Source organism: Stenella coeruleoalba, assembly GCF_951394435.1.
Source record: "Stenella coeruleoalba genome assembly, chromosome: 10".
Lineage (NCBI taxonomy): Eukaryota > Metazoa > Chordata > Mammalia > Artiodactyla > Delphinidae > Stenella > Stenella coeruleoalba.
Genome location: NC_137156.1, coordinates 58865571 through 58887878, shown reverse-complemented (window position 1 = coordinate 58887878; position 22308 = coordinate 58865571). Strand labels below are relative to the sequence as shown.

The following is a 22308-nucleotide window of genomic DNA, read 5'->3' as shown; positions in this document are numbered from 1 at the left end:
GGAGAGCTGGGCTTCCAAAAACATGCGTGGAGCGGGCCTGCCGTGGCCACCCCAGTCGTGATGTGAAGGAGGGAACCGAGGGGCCGGGCTCGGAGCGAGGGACACGGGTCTAGACCTGCCCGCCCTTCCCGGCCTTCCCGAGATGGGCCCGGTGTCCTGGCTATGAGGGCCCCAGTGGGGCGGGGCTGGCTGTTGTCTGGGGCACTTTGAGCAGCTGGTGGGAAAGGAAGCCAGGCCTGGCCCGAGCGGGGTGGTCCCCGGGGCTGGACCAGAGCCAGGAGCCCGGAGGGCGGTTTCCGGGGGGATGGGGGCTGCTGTGCTGGCGAGGGAGCTGCACCCCTGCGGGCACAGCCGGGACAGCCCCCCCAGTTGTGGCCCAGCCGGCCGGCTGTGCTGAAGGTAGCCCAGCGGCCCCTGCCGCGCACCCCCAGGGAAGGCCCAGCGGCAGCAGAACCTCCCGAGGACCCCTGGGGCTTCCGCACGCCTTGGAAGCGGCCCAGCCTCGAGGCGGGCCCGGCCCTCGGCTGCCCTGGCGGCTCCCCCTTCCACGACCCAGCTCGGAGCAGACGGGCTGCTCCATCCACACACGGAAGGAGGCGTCAGGCGGGCATGAGGCCTTTAATAGCTTGGTGACCTCTGTTCCGTGAATAAAGGGTCTGTGAACATAGAGCAGGACAGAGCCAGAGAGAGGCACCTCGCGTCGTTGAGCGTCGGCAACGCCACCTCGCTGGACGCCCCGCCTGCTGACCCGACGGTCACCGTGAGGGCAACCCGGGGAGCTGGCGGTTCGCCCACGTGCCAGGCTGGGCAGCGGCGGCTCCAGAGCAAGGTTGGGCGGCGTGCGTGCGTGCGTGCGGGGCTCCACGCGGGGAGGGCGCCCGCTGGCTCCACCGGCCCTCAGGGCGCCTCCTCCTTCCCGCCTTCCCTCCAGTCCTCTTTCAGGTTCTCGGCCACGTGCTTCATCTGCTGTTGAGAGAACACAGGACACGCTGAGTCACATGAGGCTGGGCAGTGGCGCCTCAGGGGCGGCCCAGGCCCCGCTCCGGCATCACGGCCCCGGGGCGGCGGGAGTCCTGCTGCTCCAGTCCCGGGGCCCCGGCCGCCTCTGTGCCCTGGGTGCTGGACAGCGTGCATAGAGCTCTGCCCTGGGTACTGAACCAATGAATAACTCCTTTGGGATTTGGCTTAAAATACACACGGAGATTTCTGATAACAGCTATTTACTTATGGAGAAAACAAGACTCTGAGCACAAACGCTGCTGGTGCCCGGGTACCTGGCTGCCCCTCTTGGGATCCCCAAACACCACACGGGCTGGACACGGCGCACACTCCCGCCGGCTTTCGGGGAGAGGAGGCCGGTTCACAGACTGCAAGTCAAACGCCTCTGCCTCCTGCTGCAACCTGCTTCCTTCCCTCTCCTTTAGGCCTGTAGCATCTCAGGAGGCCCCCCGTTACTCCGGTCAGTCCTCCTCTCTTCTAGCCTGTTCTGCCTTCCGCAGGGCCGTGCCGAGATGGGCTCCCGGCAGCTGGCCCCTGTCCATCTGGGCTGGGGAGGGGCCTGCCTAGGTCTGGGGGACGGCTCCTGATGGGGGAGGTGCCGAGTGGGGACGGGCTCTTCCCGCAGCCTCTGAGCAGGCCTAGAGCAGGCACCCCTCAGCTGCGGGGTTTATGCGACCTTCAGCCTGACAGGACGGCGGAGACGGTGTGATTTAGTTCACAAACCTGGAGAAGCAGAACGGCCATGCCACCCGAATGCCCCCAGAGGTTAGTTTTTGCCTCTGCTACCTTTTCTGTTACTCATGTCTCCCGTCCTCTCACGAGCCCACTTCGACTGTCAACTACTGATGTAAAATGTAGTATTTCCCCCCAGATGCACTTCAGACTCTTGCAGCTGGTGTCATTTAATACTTACGAGACCTTTAAACATGTCTATTTATGAGAGACAGAAAGGGGGTGAGGCACAGAAGATGAATCTATTTCCTGATTTGACAAGTAACCATAAGAAACTAAAAGCGACATAAATTTAACTAAACTAGCATCAAAATGAGGATACGACATTCCCTAGTTTGTCACAGAATCTACCAGCCACACTTGCCCTCCACAAGCCTTCGAGGCTCCCTGTGAGCTGCAAACAGCCCACCCTGCGTGCGTGGCTGCGGAGCGGGGAGCCCCTTGGCGTCAGGCCAGAGCGTCCCGCAGACCTTGCGAGGCCGAGGGCAGCCATCTGACGGGCCCTCTGCCCTGAATGACCCAGCCCCAAGTGACCTAGCTTCTCGAAGATGCCTCTTCTTTCAGGTCCCAGGTTGGGGGCTTGGCCCAGGCCGGGGAAGAGACTCAGAACCCACTGGGCTTGGACGACTGCCCACCCGCAGTGCCTGCCCTGCTGAGGGCAGCTCCTAAGGGTAGAGGTTCCTGGATATCACAGGCTCATCTACACTTAATTGCGCCGCTGGAAGCAAAGGTAGGAACCGGGGCAGGGACCACCCCCCACCCCCCGCCCCTCATGCCTCAGGCAGTCTACACAGGAGCTCCTGTCTCCACTCGTGCCCTTTCCTCGCCTGTCCTGGAGCAAGGCTGCTTCTGAAGCTGAAGAGTGACAGGCCCCCAGGCCTCTGGGTCGAGCCAACCCCACTCCACCCCCCCCACCCCGGCCGTCCCATGGCTGGGTCCCTCAGGGCTCGATCTGCCTCACAGAGCTCTGTGATCCCCAAAGGCAACGTGGCCCGTGGGGGGCGGGAAGGCTTATTATGCCCCCATGACCTCTACCTGGCCTTCCTCAGCACAGTGCCGAGGCCCTGGGAAGTGGCAGGGAGCAGGACCAGAACTTAAGACCTGCAGCTAAAGCCCAAAGAAGAAACCCAGCAGCCAAGAGGAAACAAACTGCAACGGCCCGCCTGCCTGAGGTGAAGAGTTCAACTGGATTTGAGGTCAGTGAGCGACGCCGCAACCTTTCCTGCACAAATGGGGCAGGCCTGCTCGGCTCCTGCCTGAAAGATGGGGTCAGATGCCATCTGGCCTCGAGACAGCTTCTTCTGGGTCAACCGGCCGCTGCCCACTGCTCTTGGGTCTGGATCCCCTCAGTGTGTGGTCATGTAACTTGTAATGCAACTGCCCCCCGCCCCAGCGAAGCTTTCCACATCCTCGCCTACTGGTGAAATGGTGGGCATTGGCAGAACTAACTCCAGAAGCACGAAATTGCTGCTCTGAAGGAACCCTGGTGATCATTTGGTCCTGTGGTCACTTAAGGGTCCTGAGACCTTGTTAAATGCAGACTCTTGGTACCTCCCCGAGATGCTAAGATGCCGTCATGCTGGCTTGTAGAGGGACCCAGGACTCTCTGAACTTTCAGCAAGCCCTCGAAGTTTCTCCGTGGACAAACCCAGGGCGGGGAGTCACTGGTTTGCTGTCTGCCATCCTTCACCAGCACGCAAGCCGGCGTTGCGGGCCATGCTGGGCAGATCCAGGCCACCGTGTGTGCTCTGGCGGGGAGGCGCCGTCCCCTCAGGGCCTCACCGCTGCCTCCTGCAGCTCAGCTCTTTGGCGTCTTCTCTTTAGCTGCCCCGCCTGGAGGGTGGGGTGAAAAAACTGGCTTCTTTGGGGATTCTTCAATCAAAACCTTATTAAAAATACAAGCAGGATAAAAGTCCTGCCTTCTTCCCTATAAAAAGCACCAGAATGAAGAGAGAACGAAATTTTTCTCAACTCATGCTTCATTAAAACACTCACGCTCCAAATTACTCTCTAAAAAGCACAGACTGATTTCTGGCATCATTATTAGCAATGATTATACAGGTGGACCTTGTTTCACTGTGCTTCGCAGAAATTGAGTTTTTTACAAATTGAAGGTTTGTGGCAATCCTGTGTTGAGCAATTCTGTTGGTGCCATTTTTCAAACAGCATTAGTTTCTAACTAAGGTATGTACACTGTTTTTATAGACATAATGCTGTGTAAGCATAACGTTCATATACGTTGGAAAACCAAAAATTCACGTGACTCGCTTTATTGCAGTGGCCTGGAACCAAGCCCAGGGTATCTCGGAGGTCTGCCTGCAACAGGAACCGAATCACTACGCGTGCTGGCCAGACATGCAGCCTAACCCGAGAAACGGTGAGTAACCAGATCCCTTCTTCCCTGTGGAGAAGTACAGAAGTGTGTTCTGAGACCTGCAGTCCTCAGACGGGGCTTCATCCTCCCGGGCTCGCAGCAGAGACTCTGCCTCGCTGAGCCCATAGTCAGTTTTGGGATCCTTCTACTCACATCGCTCAGGAAATCAGTTGATTACAGTATTGCGCCATTTTCAATCTGTTAGCAGCTATTCCATTACTCCTTGCCCCAAAGCAACAACCACCTGCCCAGAAGGACTCTATCTGGGCAGGTCTTGGCTGGGGACAGGCCAAACCTGTGCATTCATCTCTTCCTGTTTGTTTGCTAGAGGCCTCCAGTCTCTCTGAGTGTGGAGCTGAGTGGCTGGAGCCAGGCTGAGGGCCTCTGCGGCCAGGCCATCTCATCCCACGACAGCAGCTCAAACATGAACTGGGTTCTCAGGTCAGTTCAGCTCAGCAACAGCACCTGGGGAACCAGGGTCCCTGAGTCCCGCCAGCCTCAGGTGCACAGTCCTGGTGACAGCGCTGCCATCACCCATCCCTGCTTCCCCTACCCCACTCCGTCCTGATTTAATGGGCTGGGGTGTGGCCTGGGGGTTAGCAAAGCTCCCCTGGATGATTCTATGCACAGCTGGGGTAGAGAACCACTGCCTGGAAGGAAGCCCCGCCCACTGTGGGCGGGGCCAGCAGGAGAGGGCACTTCCTTCGTGCACAGCTGTGCCCTCCCTCCCCATCCACCCCGGCAACCACAAGCATGTCTCCTCTATCCTGTCACTTGTTTGAGGTCATGTACTTAGAGTCAGGGCAGAATTAAGCAAGGGTCTGGCAATTCAGGTGAAAAGGGAAGTAGAGAACAGGCCTTTTGAAGTACCACATTTTCACAAAAACAATTTTTGTCTGTTAGATCTAGAGGAAAGTTCCTCAAACAAGCAGCAGGCTGAACACGTTCGGAAGTAACAGTTAAAAACTCCAGATCTGTCCTGGGCCTGGCGATGCCATCAGGCTCTGACAACCCCAAGCAGTGGGTGGAGGGGCAGCAAGGTGCAGGGACAGCACCAGCGGGGAGTCACATCCACCTCCTCTCCCTCTGGAGGGGTTGGTTCATTTTACCATTTGACAAAATGCAGAAGTGTGAGATTTGCTGACACCCAAACAGGCCAGCGCTCTGAATCCCTCACCTCCACCCCGGCCAACTTTTCTCCCAGTCGCCCCCATCTCAGGGACCACTACCAGCCAGCTACTCGGACCCAAACTGCAGGCGTCACCCTGGATGACTCTCTGCCCCTCCCCATCGGGTCCTGTCGACTCCACCTGCCAAGCACACCCCATTCCTCCCAACTCCTACCTTAGGGCTGTCGCCCCTGCTGCACCGAAACCACCTCCCAAACTTTCCCACGCTTGTGCAAACGCAGCCCAAGCCATGTTTTAAAACGGGACCAGAACATGCCACTACAGGGGTTTCCCAAAGACTCGAGATGAAAACTCAAGCCTCCACTTTTCTCTCACAGCCCCGCGGCCTCCAGTCTAGCTCCTCCTTCCCGCAGGCCCATCACCATCTGCCTCGCCTGCCCTGCCACTGAGCTTTGCTCCTCAGCCTGTCTTCCCCCAGATAAGCCGTCCCAAATCACTTACCCCAGAGGGGTCTCCCGTCACCGTCACATCCCTTTATTTTAATTCCTGCACTCCACTCAGACCATCTGGTTTTTCATTGTCTATGTGAACTTTGTTTTTTTTTTTCTGCTTTAAACATTCTATCCCATCTAATAACTGGTCTCCTGACTCTGCCCCCAGGGCCTGCAGAAGCTCCGGCACCAAGTCGGTGCTCCACAGATGCCTGTGGAAGAGCAACCAAGCCCAGCTCCAAGCCTACAGCAGCAGCCAGAGCTGACAGCTCAGCCGATAACCTCACCGAGAACAGCACAGACAGGTAAAGCCTCCCTTCTCGTGGGTGCATAAACGAGACACATTCATGTTCTTGAAGTCAGCGTCACTTTCTGGACCATAAATGTGCCCGTCACGTGTATAGGGTCATAGGAAACACACCGTAACATGGGCTGTATGTCAGAAGTTTCAGGATTTTGGAGTTCCAGATGGTTCCCTGCCCTGACCTGGGTCCAGCCCCTCAGGATGTCACCCAGTGGAGACAGGAATCTCAGCCCCCCAAGCCCTCAGGGGTGGTTCTGGCGAAGGGAAGGTGGTATGCAGGTAGAGCTGGGTGGAGAGAAGATGACAGGGGAAAGTCAAGGGCCACCAGGAGAGTTGCCAGATCATCATCTTGGTCCCAGCTGGAAACCAAGACTCCTCCAAGAAGGTCCAAACCCAGCTCCCGGACCTGGTGGCCAGGCCCAGCTCACCCAACCAGTGAGATGCCAGTGTCCACGAGTTCATTAACTGCATGAGCTGATCCTGGGGAAGACAAATGTCAGTTCAACTTAAAGAAAATATCTACTTCTTAAATCATCTTTTGGGAGGAGGAGATCAAGGTGGCAGGGCAGAAGGACGTGGAGCTCACCTCCCCCCACAAATACGTCAAAAATACATCTACAACTGGAACAATTCTCACAGAACACCAACTGAAAGTGCTAAATGAAAAAGTGGAGGAAGCAGTCCCCATTAAAAGAAAAAGAGAAGTCGCCTGAAAGAACAAACAGTGAATACCAACTGAAAGCGGGCAGAAGATCTCATACAACTGAAGCTGTAAGAAAGATCCCCATGTAACCTGGTAAGACTAAAGGGAAAAAAGGGGGGAATCAAGGTGGGACCTGTGCTCCTGGGAGGGAGCCATGAAAGAGGAATGGTTTCCTTACCCTGGGAACCTCCTTCGCCGGCTGGGAGCTCAGCCAGGACAGATAGGTAGCTGCAGGAGCCTGGGATTTGCCCAAGAGGAGTGTGCACAGACTGGCTTGCTTACAAGCAGGATAGAGAGGAACCGACACTGACTGCTGCCACGTCACCACACTTCCCAGCCCAAGACATGCACTTACTGGTGTGCGCAGTGCCTGGGTGCTGAAACTCGGGCTTCAGCGGACAGACTCGAGGAGAGGACTTGGTTTGGCTATTTGGACATAGCCCGAAGGGCCTAGGATGTGGTCCAGGCTGCAAATGGGGGTGTGTGTGGGACAGAGCGTGGGTCCGTCATGGAAGCCTCATTCACACCATGCTCACAGTGGGCACAGCTTCCGGAGCTCCCACTTTGTGAGTGTGCACATGATGAAGGCAGGCAGAGCTGACGCACACGCTCTGGCAGTAGAGGGTAGGCTGATTTTGTGGGTGTGCACACCAGGTGACGGGTGGTGTCACAGAGTTGCCTGTCCCAGCAAACAGGTCCTGCAGAGGAACACCCAGCAACTCCTTTCCAGGGGGAGTGCTCCAGTCTCACCTACCTCACACTGCAGCTTAGAACCGGACCTGGGGGCTTTTACTCCAACAACTGGGGAGCAAACCCTACCCCCGACAGGGCTGTGACAACCAAAGAGGAAGCCCCGCCCAATATCCAGTGCAGGCTCTGGTCACCACAGCACCAAACACACCCCTTATCAAGGGGACAGTGGCCGGCACGCTCTGAGCAAAGTCATGGCAGGCATCCACACCAGATGTAGCCCTCGCATCAAAAATATTGGACTTACATCCTTACAAAGGATGCTCCCACATAAAAGCAGCCTTTCAAGACCACAGTACGTAACTGTTTCTCCTAAATTCTTAGCATAAGAGAAATGAAAGTAAAATGACAAAGCAGAGGAAGTACTCCCAATTAAAAGAAAAAAAGAAGTCCCCAAAAGATAAAACAATGAAACAGACCTCTCCAGTCTACCAAACCGCTGAGTTCAAAAAGGAGGTAATAAAAATGCTAAAGGAATTAAGAAAGGCTGTCAGTAGAAATGGAGATCACTGTAACAAGGAACTAGAAAGCATAAAGAGACAATCAAAATTAGACAACTCAATTGCCAAGATAAAAACCGAGCTAAAGGCAATAAATAGCAAACTAAATAATGCAGAAGAACGAAAAGTGATCTGTAAGAATAACAGAAGTCACCCAATCAGAACAGCAGACAGAAAGACAAATGAAAAAAATGAAAGCAACATACGAGACATACAGGATAATATAAAGTGTGCCAATCTACACATAATAGGAATTCCAGAAGGCGAAGAAAGGGAAAAGGGGATCAAGATGTATTTGAAGAAATTATGGCTGAAAACTTTCCAAACCTAAAGAAGGAAACAGATATCCAGGGACAAGAAGTACAGAGAGTCCCACACCAAGACATATAATTAAAATGGCAAAAGTTAAAGAGAGGATTCTAAAGGCAGCAAGAGAAAAAGAGCCAGTTACAAGGGAACCCCCATAAGGCTATCAACTGATTTCTCTACAGAAACATTGCAGGCCAGAAGGGAGTGGCAAGCTCTATTCAAAGTCCTGAAAGGGAAAACTCTGCAACCTAGGATACTCTACCCAGCAAGATTATCATTTAGATTAAAAGAAGAGATAAAGAATTTCTCAATCAAAAACTAAAAGAATACAGCAATACTAACCCTATCCTAAAAGAAATATTGAAAGGTCTTCTTTAAATAGAAATGAAGCAAGAACCTATAAGAAAGGGGAAAATCACAATAGGAAAGGCAGATATATAAAAGGATTGAAGGTCAGTTAAATAAGCCAGTATATAGATTAAAATTTTTTTTTTTTAATTTTCTGAATGTGATTACAACTACAAGGAACAGCAAATGGATAAACATGAAGATGTAAAATGGACATCAAAATGTGGAGAAGGGTAGTAGGATAATGTACATCTTTTAGAATGTAGAGCTTTCATGACTATCAGTCTAAAGCAAGTAGTTATAGCTATGGGTTACCATATTTGAAAACCAGGGTAACCACAAATTAAAAACATACAGTAACAGAAACATAGATCAATGGAACAAGATAGAAAGCCCAGAGATAAACCCAAGCACCTATGGTCAACTAATCTATGACAAAGGAGGCAAGGATATACAATGGAGAAAAGACAGTCTCTTCAATAAGTGGTGCTGGGAAAAGTGGACAGATACATGTAAAAGAATGAAATTAGAACACTCCCTAACACCATACACACAAAAAAAACCTCAAAATGGATTAGAGACCTAAATGTAAGACCAGACACTATAAAACTCTTAGAGGAAAACATAGGAAGAACACTCTTTGACATAAATCACAGCAAGATCTTTTTTGATCCACCTTCTAGAGTAATGGAAATAAAAACAAAAATAAACAAATGGGACCTAATGAATTTTGCACAGCAAAGGAAACCATAAACAAGACAAAAAGACAGCCCTCAGAATGGGAGAAAATATTTGCAAATGAATCAATGGACAAAGGATTAATCTCCAAAATATATAAACAGCTCATGCAGCTCAGTATTAAAAACAACCCAATCCAAAAATGGGCAGAAGATCTAAATAGACATTTCTCCATAGAAGACATACAGATGGCCAAGAAGCACATGAAAAGCTGCTCAACATCACTAATTATTAGAGAAATGCAAATCAAAACTACAATGAGGTATCACCTCACACCAGTGAGAATGGGCATCATCAGAAAATCTACAAACAACAAATGCTGGAGAGCGTGTGGAGAAAAGGGAACCCTCTTGCACTGTTGGTAGGAATGTAAATTGATACAGCCACTATGGAGAACAGTATGGAGGTTCCTTAAAAAACTAAAAATGAATTACCATATGATCCAGCCATCCCACTACTGGGCATATACCCAGAGAAAACCATAATTCAAAAAGACACATGCATCCCAATGTTCAATGCAGCACTATTTACAATAGCCAGTACAATAGCCAGGTCATTGAAGCAACCTAAATGCCCATCGACAGACAAATGGATAAAGAAGATGTGGTGCATATATACAATGGAATATTACTCAGCCATAAAAGGAACGAAATTGGGTCATTTGTTGAGACGTGGATGGATCCAGAGACTGTCATACAGAGTGAAGTAAGTCAGAAAGAGAAAAACAAATATCGTATATTAACGCATATATGTGGAACCTAGAAAAATGGTACAGATGAACCGGTTTGCAGGGCAGAAATTGAGACACAGATGTAGAGAACAAACATATGGACACCAAGCGGGGAAAGTGGCGGGGGGGGTGGATGTGGGGGTGTGTTGAATTGGGCGATTGGGATTGACATGTATACACTGATGTATATAAAATTGATGACTAATAAGAACCTGCTGTATAAAAAAATTAAATTAAAAAATAAAAAAACATACAATAGATTCACAAAAACCAATAAGAAAAGAACTCAAGTGTAATACAAAAGAAAATTATCAAAGCACAAAAGGAAAAACAAAAAGAAGGAACAAAGAAGAAATACAAAATCAACTGGAAAACAAGGTTTAAAATGGCAATAAATACATACCTATCAATAAATTATCTTAAATGTCTATGAACTAAACACTCCAATCAAAAGACATAGAGTGACAGATTAGATAATAAAACAAGAACCTACAACATGCTGCCTACAAGAGATCCACATAGATTGAAGGGATGGAAAAAGATATTTTGTGCAAATGGAAACAACAAGACAGCGAGGGTTGCAATACCCATATCAGACAAAATAAACTTTGAAACAAAGGCCATAAAGAAAGACAAAAAAGGACACTATAAAATGATGAAAGGATCAATACAAGAAGAGAATATTATACTTGTTATAATATTCTTATTAATATTATATAATATAAATGCATCCAATATAGGAGCACATAAATACATTAAAACAAATACTAACAAACGTTAAAAGGAGAAATTGATGGGAACACAATAATAGTAGGAGATTTTAACACTCCACTGACGTCAGTGGACAGATCTTCCAGGCTCAAAAAGGAAACAAAGACTCTAAATGACACAATAGAACAGTTAGACTTAATTAATATCTACAGGACCTCAGTCTAAAAAAACCAGAATACACACTGTTTTCAAGTGCACATGGAACATTCTCTAGGATGGACTACATACTAGGGCACAAAACGAGCCTCAACAAATTTAAAAGGACAGAAATTATTTCAAGCATCTTCTCTGACTACAATGGCATGAAACTAGAAATCAACCAGAGAAAGAGAAATGAGAAAAAAATGACTACATGGAGACTAACCAACAAGCTACTAAAAAACCAATGGGTCAGTGATGAAATCAAAGAGAAAATTAAAAAATACCTTGAGACAAATGACAGTGAAAACACAACCATACAAAATCTATGGGATGCAGCAAAAACAATCCTAAGAGGGGAAGTTCATAGTGATACAGGCCTTCTTCAAAAAAACAAGAAAAATCTCAAATAGACAACCTAAAAGAATTAGAAAAAGAAGAAACAAAACCTAAAGTCAGCAGAAGGAAGGAAATAATAAAGATCAGAGAGGAAATAAAAGAGATAAAAAAAAATAGAAAAAAATCAATAAAAAACCAAGAGCTGTTTTTTTGAAAGGATAAACAAAATCAACAAACTCTGGCCACCAGGGATCATCAAGAAGAAAAGAGAAGACGAAAGGCTCACCACAAAGAAAAGAGAGGAACCAAATAAAACAAGAAATAAATGAAAGAGGAGAAATAAGAACTGATACCACAGAAATTCAAAAAACCATAAGAAATCATATGCCAACAAAACAGACAACCTAGAAGATGTGGACAAGTTTCTTGAAACATGCAGTCGGCCAGAACTGAATCAAGAAACAGATAATTTGAACAGACTGATCGCTAGAAATGAAATAGAATTTGTAATTTAAAAAACACCCTGCAAACAGAAGTCCAGAACTGGATGGCTTCACTGGGGAATTCTACCAAACATACAAAGAACTCATACCTATTCTTCTCAAACTCTTCCAAAAGACTGAAGAGGTGGGAACACTCCCAAAGTCATTCTATGAAGCCACCATCACCCTGATGTCAAAATCAAAGATACTACCAAAAAAGAATATTACAGGCCAATATCTCTGATGAATATAGATGCAAAAATCCTCAGCAAAATATTAGCAAACAGAATCCGATGACACATAAGAAGGATCATATGCCATGATCAAGTCGGATTCATTCCAGGGTCACAAAGATGGTTCGAAACACAAATGGATCAATGTGATACACCACATCAACAAAAGAAAAGTAAAAAACCACATGATCATCAATAGATGCAGAAAAAGCATTTGATAAAATTCAACATCCATTCATGATAAAAAATCTCACCAAAATGGGTACAGAGGGAACATATCTCAACATAATAAAAGCCATTTACAACAAATCCATAGCCAATATAATACTCAATGGTGAAAAGCTGAAAGGCTTCCTGCTAAATTCTGGAATGAGACAAGGACGTCCACTCTCACCACTTCTATTTGACATAGTATTGGAAGTCTTAATACAGTAATCAGATAAGAAAAAGAAATAAAATGGGAAGAGGTAAAATTGTCATTGTATGCAGGTGAAAGGATGCTCTATATAGAAAACCCTAGAGACTCCACACAAAAACTATTAGAACTAATAAATTAATTCAGCAAGGCAGCAGGATACAAGAACAATATACAGAAATCTGTTGCATTTCTTTATACTGACAATGAAATATCAGAAGTGGAAAGTAAAAAACAATTCCATTTAAAATAGTGTGTGTCCCCCCGCCCCGCCAAAAAAAAAAATCTAGAATAAACCTAACCAAGGATGTGAAAGACCTATATGCTGGGAACTGTAAAACACTGATAAATGAAATTGAAGATAATACAAAGAAATAGAAAAATATCCCCTGCTACTGGATTGGAAAAATTAATATTGTTAAAATGGCCACACAACCCAAAGCAATCTACAGATTTAATGTGATCCTTATCAAATTACCCGTGACATTTTTCACAGAACTAGAACAAATAATCCTAAAATTTATATGGAACCACAAAAGACCCAGAATTGCCAAAGCAATTCTGAGGGAAAAAACAAAGATGGAGGCATAACTCTCCCAGACTTTAGACAACACTACAAAGCTACAGTAATTAAAACAGCGTGATATTGGCACAAAAACAGACACATAACATCAATGGAACATAATAAACGAAATAAACCCACACACGTAGTCAATTAATCTTCAACAAAGGAGGCAAGACTGTACAAGGGAGAAAAGACAGCCTCTTCAGCAAGTGGTGTTGGGAAAGCTGGACAGCCACATGTAAGTCAGTAAAGTTAGAACACACCCTTACACTACGCACAAAAATAAACTCGAAATGGCTTAAAGACTTAAATATAAGACATGACACCATAATGCTCCTAGAAGAGAACATAGGCAGAACATTCTTGGACATAAATTGCAGTAAAATTTTCTTAGGTCTCCCAAGGCAAAAGAAATTAAAAAAAAAAAGGGATCTAATCAAACTTATAAGCTTTTGCACAGCAATGGAAACTATAAACAAAATGAAAAGATAACCTACAGACTGGGAGAAAATATTTGCAAACAATGTGACTGACAAGGGCTTAATTTCCAAAATACACAGACAGCTCATGCAACTCAGTATCAAAAAAACAAACAACCCAATCAAAAATGAGCAGAAGACCTAAATAGACATTTTTCCAAAGAAGACATACAGATGGCCAGCAGGTACATGAAAAGATCCTCCATATTGCTAATAATTAGAGAAATGCAAATCAAAACTACAATGAGGGGACTTCCCTGGTGGCACAGTGGTTAAGAATCTGCCTGCCAACATGGGTTCAAGCCCTGGTCCGGGAAGATCCCACATGCCGCGGAGCAACTAAGCCCATGTGCCACAACTACCGAGCCTGCGCACCACAACTACCGAAGCCCATGTACCTAGAGCCTGCGCTCTGCAACAAAGAGAAGCCATCGCAATGAGAAGCCCGTGCATCACAACCAAGAGTAGCCCCCTGCTTGCCGCAACTAGAGAAAGCCCGTGCGCAGCAATGAAGACCCAACACAGCCAAAAATAAATAAATTAATTTAAAAAACTACAATGAGGTGTCACCTCACACTGGTCAGAATGGCCATCATTAAAAAGTCTGCAAATAATAAATGCTAGAGAGGGTATGGAGAAAAGGGAACCGTCCTATGCTGCTGGTGGGAATGTAAATTGGTACAGCCACTAGGGAAAACAATATGGAGGTTCCTTAAAAAACTAAAAATAGAAATGCCATATGATCCAGCAATCCCACTCCTGGGCATATATCTGGAGGAAACCATAGCTGGAAAAGATACATGCACCCCAATGTTCACAGCAGCACTATTCACAATAGCCAAGACATGGAGGCAACCTAAATGTCCATCAACAGATGAATGGATAAAGATGTGGTACATATATATAATGGAATACTACTCAGCCATAAAAAGAATGAAATAATGTCATCTGCAGCAACATGGATGGACCTGGAGATTATCATACTAAGTAAATCAGAATAGACATATACCATGTGATACCACTTATATGTAGAATCTAAAATATGACACAAATGAACTTATCTGTGAAACAGAAACAGACTCACAGACATAGAGAACAGACTGGTGGTTGCCAAGGGAGAGGGAAGGACTGGGAGTGTGGGATTAGCAGGTGTAAACTGTTATATGGAGGATGGGTAAACAACAAGGTCTACTGTATAGCACAGGGAACTATATTCAATACCTTGTAATAACCTATACTGAAAAAAGAATCTGAAGCTGTACACCTGAAACTAACACAATATTGTAAATCAACTGTAGTTTAATAAAGAAATTTTTTGAAACATCACCTTTTGAGCCTGTGTTCTCCGCATATTATTTGGGCTTCAGATTGAAATTCCCGAAAGTTAAAGGCACTTTAAAAGAAAACTTCGCAGATATTTTGAGAATGCAAATTACTTTCAGTTGAGAGTGAGGGGCCCTGCAGAAGCCAGAGGCTTGCTTCTCAACCACCCTCAGGTGTGCACTTGCGCTGACGCTGCTGGAGCAGGGAGGCTTGCGCATCTGATTTAGCTACAGCCAGTCAGGGCTGTTAAGATCATTACAGATCTGCCAGTGCTACAGGCCCAAAGGTGCACAGGTGGCTGCAAGGCACTAACAAAAGATGACAAAGCAAAACTGAGGAGAGGCTGACCCACCTCCCTGGGTTTCGGAAACATTATTAGGAGCGAAAAGCCCTCATCAGAGCTGCTCATCACCGCTGTCCTTTCATACTCTACCAGTGGGTGCTAATATTTTCTCCAAGTTATGGGCACCCTAACATGGGATCCTTCCCATTTATCCAAAATCCACATGAAATCACTAAGTGGTAAGTCTAACAAACCCCTCCTTGGGCTCCCGGGCCTTAGCGTGGGGTGGACACACTCCCTACAGATTGCTTCCTGCAGGCTGTGGGGCTCAGGCAGCGTCCCCGAGTCCCTGTGCTCCATACACGTTCCTCTGTGCCAGCTGCATGGGAGTCTTGGTTACTGACCTCCCCCCTCCCCCCTCCCCATCTCCTGCACTTCTAACCAAGCTTGTATGTCAAAACCTTTTTCCTCTTGCTTTGTTGATATAACTTTTAATGTCTGTTACATTCTATTACCTGCATGTAACTTAATTTACAGTGACCACCACTTACATTACCTACTAGGCGCTGTTCTAAACTATACATATACTAACTCATTTGCTCCTTGGAACCGCCCGATGAGAGGCACACCATTATCAACAACTTAAAGATGAAACTGAGGCACAGGGAGGTTGAGAAACCTGCCCGAGGTCACACAGCTCAGAGGAGGTTTGAGCCCAGGCCACGTGGCTCCAGAGCCCAGGCTACTGACCTGCGGCTGCCTGGCTCTTGCCTGATGGTGCGTCCGGACTCTGTGCTGGTTTGGGACTATTATAACATCACCCCATTATCCACTGGGTTCACCTGTGCTGTGAGATTCGGATTTGGATGGACCACACTTCCATCCTGTGAAGGTCTGCCTGTATCTTGGAAATTCTTGGTGAGGCTGAAATCTTGTCCTGTCCCACCTGGCGCAGACTTTTTTCTGCTTCAGCTAAATCTCTAAACCGAGGGAATCTGGCTCTAGAACACACCATGTTTACCCTATTCTGACCTTTAAGCACAAATTTAAGCAAGATTTTAAAAGTTGCCTAAAATTCTGGAAAGGAAGTTTAAGAGTTAATTTAAAAAAAAGAACAGAAATCCGTGTGAGTATGTTTTAAAGAAAGGCTTCTAAACAAAGGCAAAGAACAAGAAAGTGTGGAAAATGTAGTGGGAAAGTTAGGTGGCAAAATCACAAGCACTTGAACAGCTAAAACATGGAAAAGAAAGCTAGTGATGGGTGAAGAGCTTAAGAGAGCAACTCCAACAGAGGGAAATGTAGAGAATGAGCAAACCTAAACCTGGCAACACAGTGCAATTTACTAAACACGTAAAGAGGGAGTAGAAACGTTCATGAATGATCCAAGAACAAGGAAGGTGACGATCAGCGACATCTCCTTTACTAGAGGAGGAGAGAAAAGTGGTAACGGATGCTGCTTAAGAGGCAGCTGAGTTGAACGGATGTAATCTGGAAACATCCAGATATGAGAGTGGAGAAGAAGAGTTGTGGGCTCTGGAGGACATCCACAAAGGGGGACAATAGAGCAGTGGCTCGAGGCCAGGCTTCGGCTGACGGTGCCTTAACACTGGCCACTCCGGGGCCCGGAGCAGTTGGTCCCACCGTGTAGGATCAGGTCAGAAGGCAGACGGAATTTGTATAAGAGAAGTGTAACTGGAAATAAAAAGAATCAGTGTCCCTAAGATCAAAAACAAGCTATGACTAATCATAAGGAAATAAAAATAATATAAATATAAATATAAATATATATATATAAACCACAATGGATACTTCAGGAACATCACATCATGTAATGTGCATTGTGACCACAAAAGGTGACAAAGGCAAGAGTGACGTGACAGGGATGACCCGAGATGGCAGGACAGAAAAGACAGACAAAGGCGACACCAATTCTGTGGAAGAAAGGGAAAAGAGCATTTCGTATTTTATCAAGTATTCATGTAAAAATAATATAGTGATCAGTTTACCCCCACATCAGAGGACTGATGACTAAGTTTCTTTTAAAAATTGAGTTACTTTTTCAAAGGCATCACTCAGTATAGTAACTAGACCTCTAGGTGTGATGTTATTTTGCAAACTGAAATGCAGGAGGAAATCCTCTGTCCAGGTTCTGCTACAATATGGTCCTGGGCGACGGTCTATCGGAAGAGAGAGGTTGACAATCTGATTGATATGTTACCATCAGCCCATGACACTGACACATTCACTGATGCTACCAGGACACTAACCCAGTTGTTCAGATCATCCAGATGACCAGCGGCATCTGTTCTGCAGGAAGTGCGTCCTGGACAAGACTTTCACAGCCTCACGTGCTCAGGAACCAGCCTCCTCTTGATCTGAATGCAGGCAGAGGCCTGGGAGCAAGGGTGTGCTGGGCCTGCAAGACACCTCTCCCTTCCTGTCTGGAAGCCTGGGAGCCAAGGACGGGGGCAGTGTTCTTCTGCAGCACGAGCTTGTCGAGGTCAGGAAGCCCCATGCGTAGCACACAGGTCACCCGGGTTACTTGGGAGATGAGACCCAGAGGGGTCTGTAACAGCCAAATCTGCGACAATGATCTTGGTCAGGCCTCATCTTTAATGTGTCCTAAGTTGATGGGCAAGAACACTCCAGGGCTCAGGGCTCAGGCTGGGGGACGGGATGTGAACAGGCACCAACCCACAAGGGGAGGCTCCAAAGAACGCCCCCGCCACAACCCCCCCCCCAGGCTCCTTCAGTGAGTCCCGAGTCTCAGAGTATGAGGGGATGCAATTTCACTGTGGCATGAAAGAGAAACCCAGAGTTTAGAAAAATAAAAGGCTGAGGTAAACAGTTCACTAAACGAAATGGAGGAAATAGTCCACTGCCCACACCAGGGTTTCAACCAAAACAATTTTTTTAATTTAAAATAAACATTTTTCTTAATATCAAGGGGGAATAGCGTCTAATCTAAGAAAACACTGATGGTCACCACCAGGAAAAAGACAGCAGGAGAGTGTGAGTGGCTGCATCTGTGCCCACGGTGTCTGCACCCCTTTCTAGGCACCTGCCTGTGCAGGCACTTGGGCCCTTGCTCCCTGCAGAGGGGGCTCCCGCCTGCAGAAACGCCTCACCCGTCACCCCTTGTAAAACGCAGGCACGACTTCAGGCCGCAGAGAAAGCACTGGAGTTCCCCATCACCCTTGGGATCGTCCCCAGCAGTGCTGGGTTTTCTCCCCACCTAAACAGGGTGTGGCCCTTTGATAAACACAAACATCTATGTCCTCCATTCGTGTCACCTAATATCTCAAAGTCAACATCATGACAAAACCAGGCCAATAACCATAATATTGACTGTGACTTTACTGCCTCCATGCCCAAGAGATGAACATGTGCCCTCCACCCCTGGGGCGGCGGGTCCTGTCCCGTGGTGGGTAGGAATGGCCACCTGGGTGCCCGTGGCTGCCGAGTGGCACTGCCTGGGTCAAGTTGGAGCCAGGAACAGCTGATGGTCATGCATGATCTTTTTCTCCAAGAAAAACACCCTAAGTGCTAGGCAGGGACTCGAACCTTCATCCTCTTGATTTCCTTTTGCTCAGAACAGATGATTCCCAGTGATTCCCACCTCTAAGCCTCATGAAGTAGGATTAGTTCCTGCTTCACCCCTGCGTCTTTCATTCCACTTGAATTCCCCATCACCTGCATCCCTCCTGGCTGAGTGGCAGGCCCTGTGCCCCGTGCTGACAGCCACACAGGCTGATGGCACTGGCCCGGCCCACTCCTCGCTGCTCCATCACAGGGCCCTGCACACACCCGGGCAGCCAGTCAATTGTTTCTGACATCTAGAACTGAAGTGACACAATGCTGTCCCAGTGGGTGACAACAGGCCATTGAAATCTGTCCGGAGTCCCCATAGCACCGAACCGCAGGGGAAATATCTGTGGGTTTCCCACTTCCCCTTTTATACTGACATCTGACACTGGATGCTAACGTTTCTTAGAGGAACAGGCCATAACGATGTGTGTGCACAACAGAAACACCTGCGTGAGGACAGCAGCACAGCTTCGTCTGCGAAGTAGAAATGAATTCTTTGCAGACGTGTACTCTCGAGGTCTTCGAGAGCAAAGAATCCAAGATCCCAGTGTGATCAGAGCCCAGAGCCTGCATGAAGAAATCGGAGCATCTGTGGCTGACACCCCCCACCCCAAGTACAGCCTACCCAAACCACAGTGGGCTTCTCCTGGGTGTGCGAGTGCTTTGGCGAGACTTGGCCTGTGGCGTGTGCGGTGTTAGATGGGCTGAGACGGGATCTTCAGAATTGCAGTGATTACAGAATTTTGCTGAAACTAATTATGGAATCAATCATGGGTTGACTGCCTAGTGCATTACACACGTGCCCCTCTCGGCCTTGAAGGGCAATGCTCCCAGGATGCCCAGATGGGAGGGAAGTGGGTCAGAGCGAGGCGCTGCGAGACCACAGTGCAGGTGCATGAGCTCGTCTCTGTTTCTGACCACAGTCCCAAGGATCTCTGCGGTTCTTTCCAAAATAATGGAAACATAGTAAAAGCAAATGTATTATTCTGGATGTAATATCACAGGGTCATACTTCGTTCACCCAATGGAAACAGAAAAGTTCTGATTTTTCTTAGGCCCAAAACACATGGGTGAATTTAGAAGATGTTCTTGGTTCTCTAGGTGAGGCCAGTATTACCAAAATTCAGGTGCGTTACTGAAAAGAAAATTGTGAATTCAGAAAGACAGTAAAAGCTAGGGCTAAAATATTGTAGCTCTATCTACAAGGCACATTCAGAAGAGTGTACTTAACGGGAAGCAGCAGTAAAACGCACGTCGTGAGGCTCCTAAAATCACCTCAGAAAAGAAGCTTCGTTCCAATTCCACCTGCTTCTACTCGCCGCTTCTAAGTCTGAAACGTGCCTGTAGTTTATGCTTTGAGAGCAGCAATGGCTTCCTCCTCTGACTCCATGACACACTTTTCAGAGACTGGAAAGTTCTAGAAAGACAGCATCTAGCCCACGTGATCAGTGTTCTCTTTAGTCCAACCTTTGGAAAAGCGGATCCCAGTCACCGTTCAGGTTAAGCTGTCAGCCAGCACAACCCTGCTTGAGCCTCATACTTGGGTTCTGACAAAGGCTCTAACCAAAAGTCACACTGTTTCGAGTTGGTCAGAACTCAGCCTGCTTGCTCTGTTATTTAGAAACACAAGCTGATCCTTCCAGTAGGTGTTGAATTAAACATGTCTTCAACTGTTCAGTTCTTCCTCTACCATGAATGCTGTTTCGTTGCGTGAAGCCAAGAAGAGCAGAGAGCGTTAAGAGAGAAGCTGTTTGCTAACAGGGAATCCCTTGGTAGAAGTCATAAACTACAGACGATTCTTGCCTGTTACCCTGAACGACCTGCACGTCATTTTGTTAAGAGGAGATGGGGTAGATGTTTCAGGAGCACGCGGCCAGGTTTGGGTGAAGTGATTCTGAGTCACCTAGCAAAGCCCACAGCTGATTCACAGTTAGGTGACACAGCTCTAGGAGGGGGAAGCAAACCAGTGTTTCCGTAAGTTGTTTTGGACAAGTCAAACAAACAAGCTTGCACCAAACAGATAGTTATGCAGTTGTTCCAGGTTGTGGGTATGTATATTCTTTTACCCTTTGAACCAAGCATTCCAGGTAAGTACGTGGCAAGCCACGCAGATAAATGCTCTTACTCATATAGGCTTAATTAAGAGGGCATGGCAACCACTGGAAGGGACGAGAATAGCATCCATAATGATTAATAACATAAGCTCAGGGACAAAGCCCCACCGCTCCTATTTTCCAAAAGGAACTGGCACCGGTATCGAGGCTCCCTCGGGCGGGCCAGAAAAGCCAGCCACTCCCCAGGCGCACGCAGCCCAGCAGCCACGTGTCCTGGGCTGGGAGGGAGTAACCGGGGCCACAGAGGAAAACGTGCCTGAGGGCAATGGAACAACACAAACCAGCAGGTGAGTCAGGGCCCAAAGGCCTCAACATAATGAGAGGACGGCTCTTTCCAAGCAAGGCCCTCCTCAGGTGCAAACTCAAGCTCACCCCACGCCCTCCAGGGACTGCTGTCCGTCCCCCGGGAAGCAGAGCCCCACTGACCCCACCGGTGGCATCTACTACTGAGCTAAGCATGCTTCATGCTGTGAAGAGCCTGCAGCCCCCGGGAGAGTGGGAGACCCCTGGGCTTCCGGCCAGGTTGGCACACCGGACTGGCCCTTGAACCCACCTCGCGGGCCTCTTCTCCTGGTTCTCTAGTCCCCTCCCTACCGCCCTCAGCCCCGAGGGCAGGGCAGCAGGCGGCGCTTGGCACTCACTCCCGACCTCCGGGACCAGCACAGGGACCTGGCAGCAGGTGACTAGTCTCAGGGTCCCACGGCTTTACACGCACCTGTGAATTCCTGCTGCTCTTCAAAGCCACTCATGTGTCACACCTCCCACGAAGCCTCGCTGCCAGGCCCCACCCTGTGCTCCCCCCTGGGCTGCCTGTGGCTTCCCTACCGGACGGTGGGCTCCCCAGGACAGGGTCACTCACTAGATAAGCTCAGCCAGGGCCCCTGTACGGGGCTGATCAAGATGTGGCCCAGAATTGTGGGGGAGCCCAAGAGGCAGGCTGGGGTGGATGCACAGCTCTGTGCTGAGACCAACTGCATCTACCCTTCACAGCGACCACGAACACATCCCAGGGGCTCCTTTCTTCCCCAGGCTTCAAAATTAGAGTCCCCTGTGCCATCGAAATCCCCGTCCCTCAGAGAGCCAATTCTACCGCTGAAGGAGAGCCAAGGGTGCTGGTGAGGGGATGAACACCAGCCCGTGGACGACCTCCTCTACCAAAGACGCAAAAGTCCACTTGGCGATTTCAGATGCTCTACGCAGCAGCTGTTTTTGGCTGCGTTGGGGCTTCATTGCTGCGCGCAGGCTTTCTTTAGTTGCGATGAGCGGGGGCTACCCTTCCTTGCGGTGCACAGGCTTCTCATTGCAGTGGCTTCTCTTGTTGCGGAGCACGGGCTCTAGGCACACGGGATTCAGTAGTTGCAGCACGTGGGCCCTAGAGCGCACAGGCTTTAGTAGTCGTGGCACACGGGCTCAGTAGTTGCGGTTCGTGGGCTAGAGCACAGCCTCAGTAGTTGTGGCGCATGAGCTTAG

At 48.1% G+C, this 22308-nt stretch overlaps 2 protein-coding genes across 4 annotated transcripts in view; one reads left to right on the top strand and one right to left on the bottom strand.

Annotated features, from left to right (window-relative positions):
- Window positions 1-827: 827 nt before the first annotated feature.
- ANO10 (anoctamin 10) overlaps window positions 828-22308 on the bottom strand; it is a 213205-nt gene continuing 191724 nt past the window's right edge. For 2 of the 3 annotated variants that reach the window (XM_079934520.1, XM_079934522.1), the window contains one exon: window positions 828-966. In XM_079934520.1, coding sequence (XP_079790646.1) covers window positions 898-966 — 69 coding nt within the window. In that variant the 3' untranslated portion in view covers window positions 828-897. The remainder of the gene's footprint in view (window positions 967-22308) is intronic. The other variant, XM_079934521.1, reaches the window with a different exon arrangement.
- Window positions 1630-9539, top strand: LOC307193054 (uncharacterized protein). Its single transcript, XM_079934524.1, has 6 exons — window positions 1630-1764; window positions 2296-2461; window positions 2781-2927; window positions 4010-4108; window positions 4434-4546; window positions 5896-9539. Exons 1-6 carry the CDS (start codon window positions 1742-1744, stop codon window positions 5990-5992), a joined length of 645 nt encoding a protein of 214 aa, XP_079790650.1. The 5' UTR covers window positions 1630-1741; the 3' UTR covers window positions 5993-9539.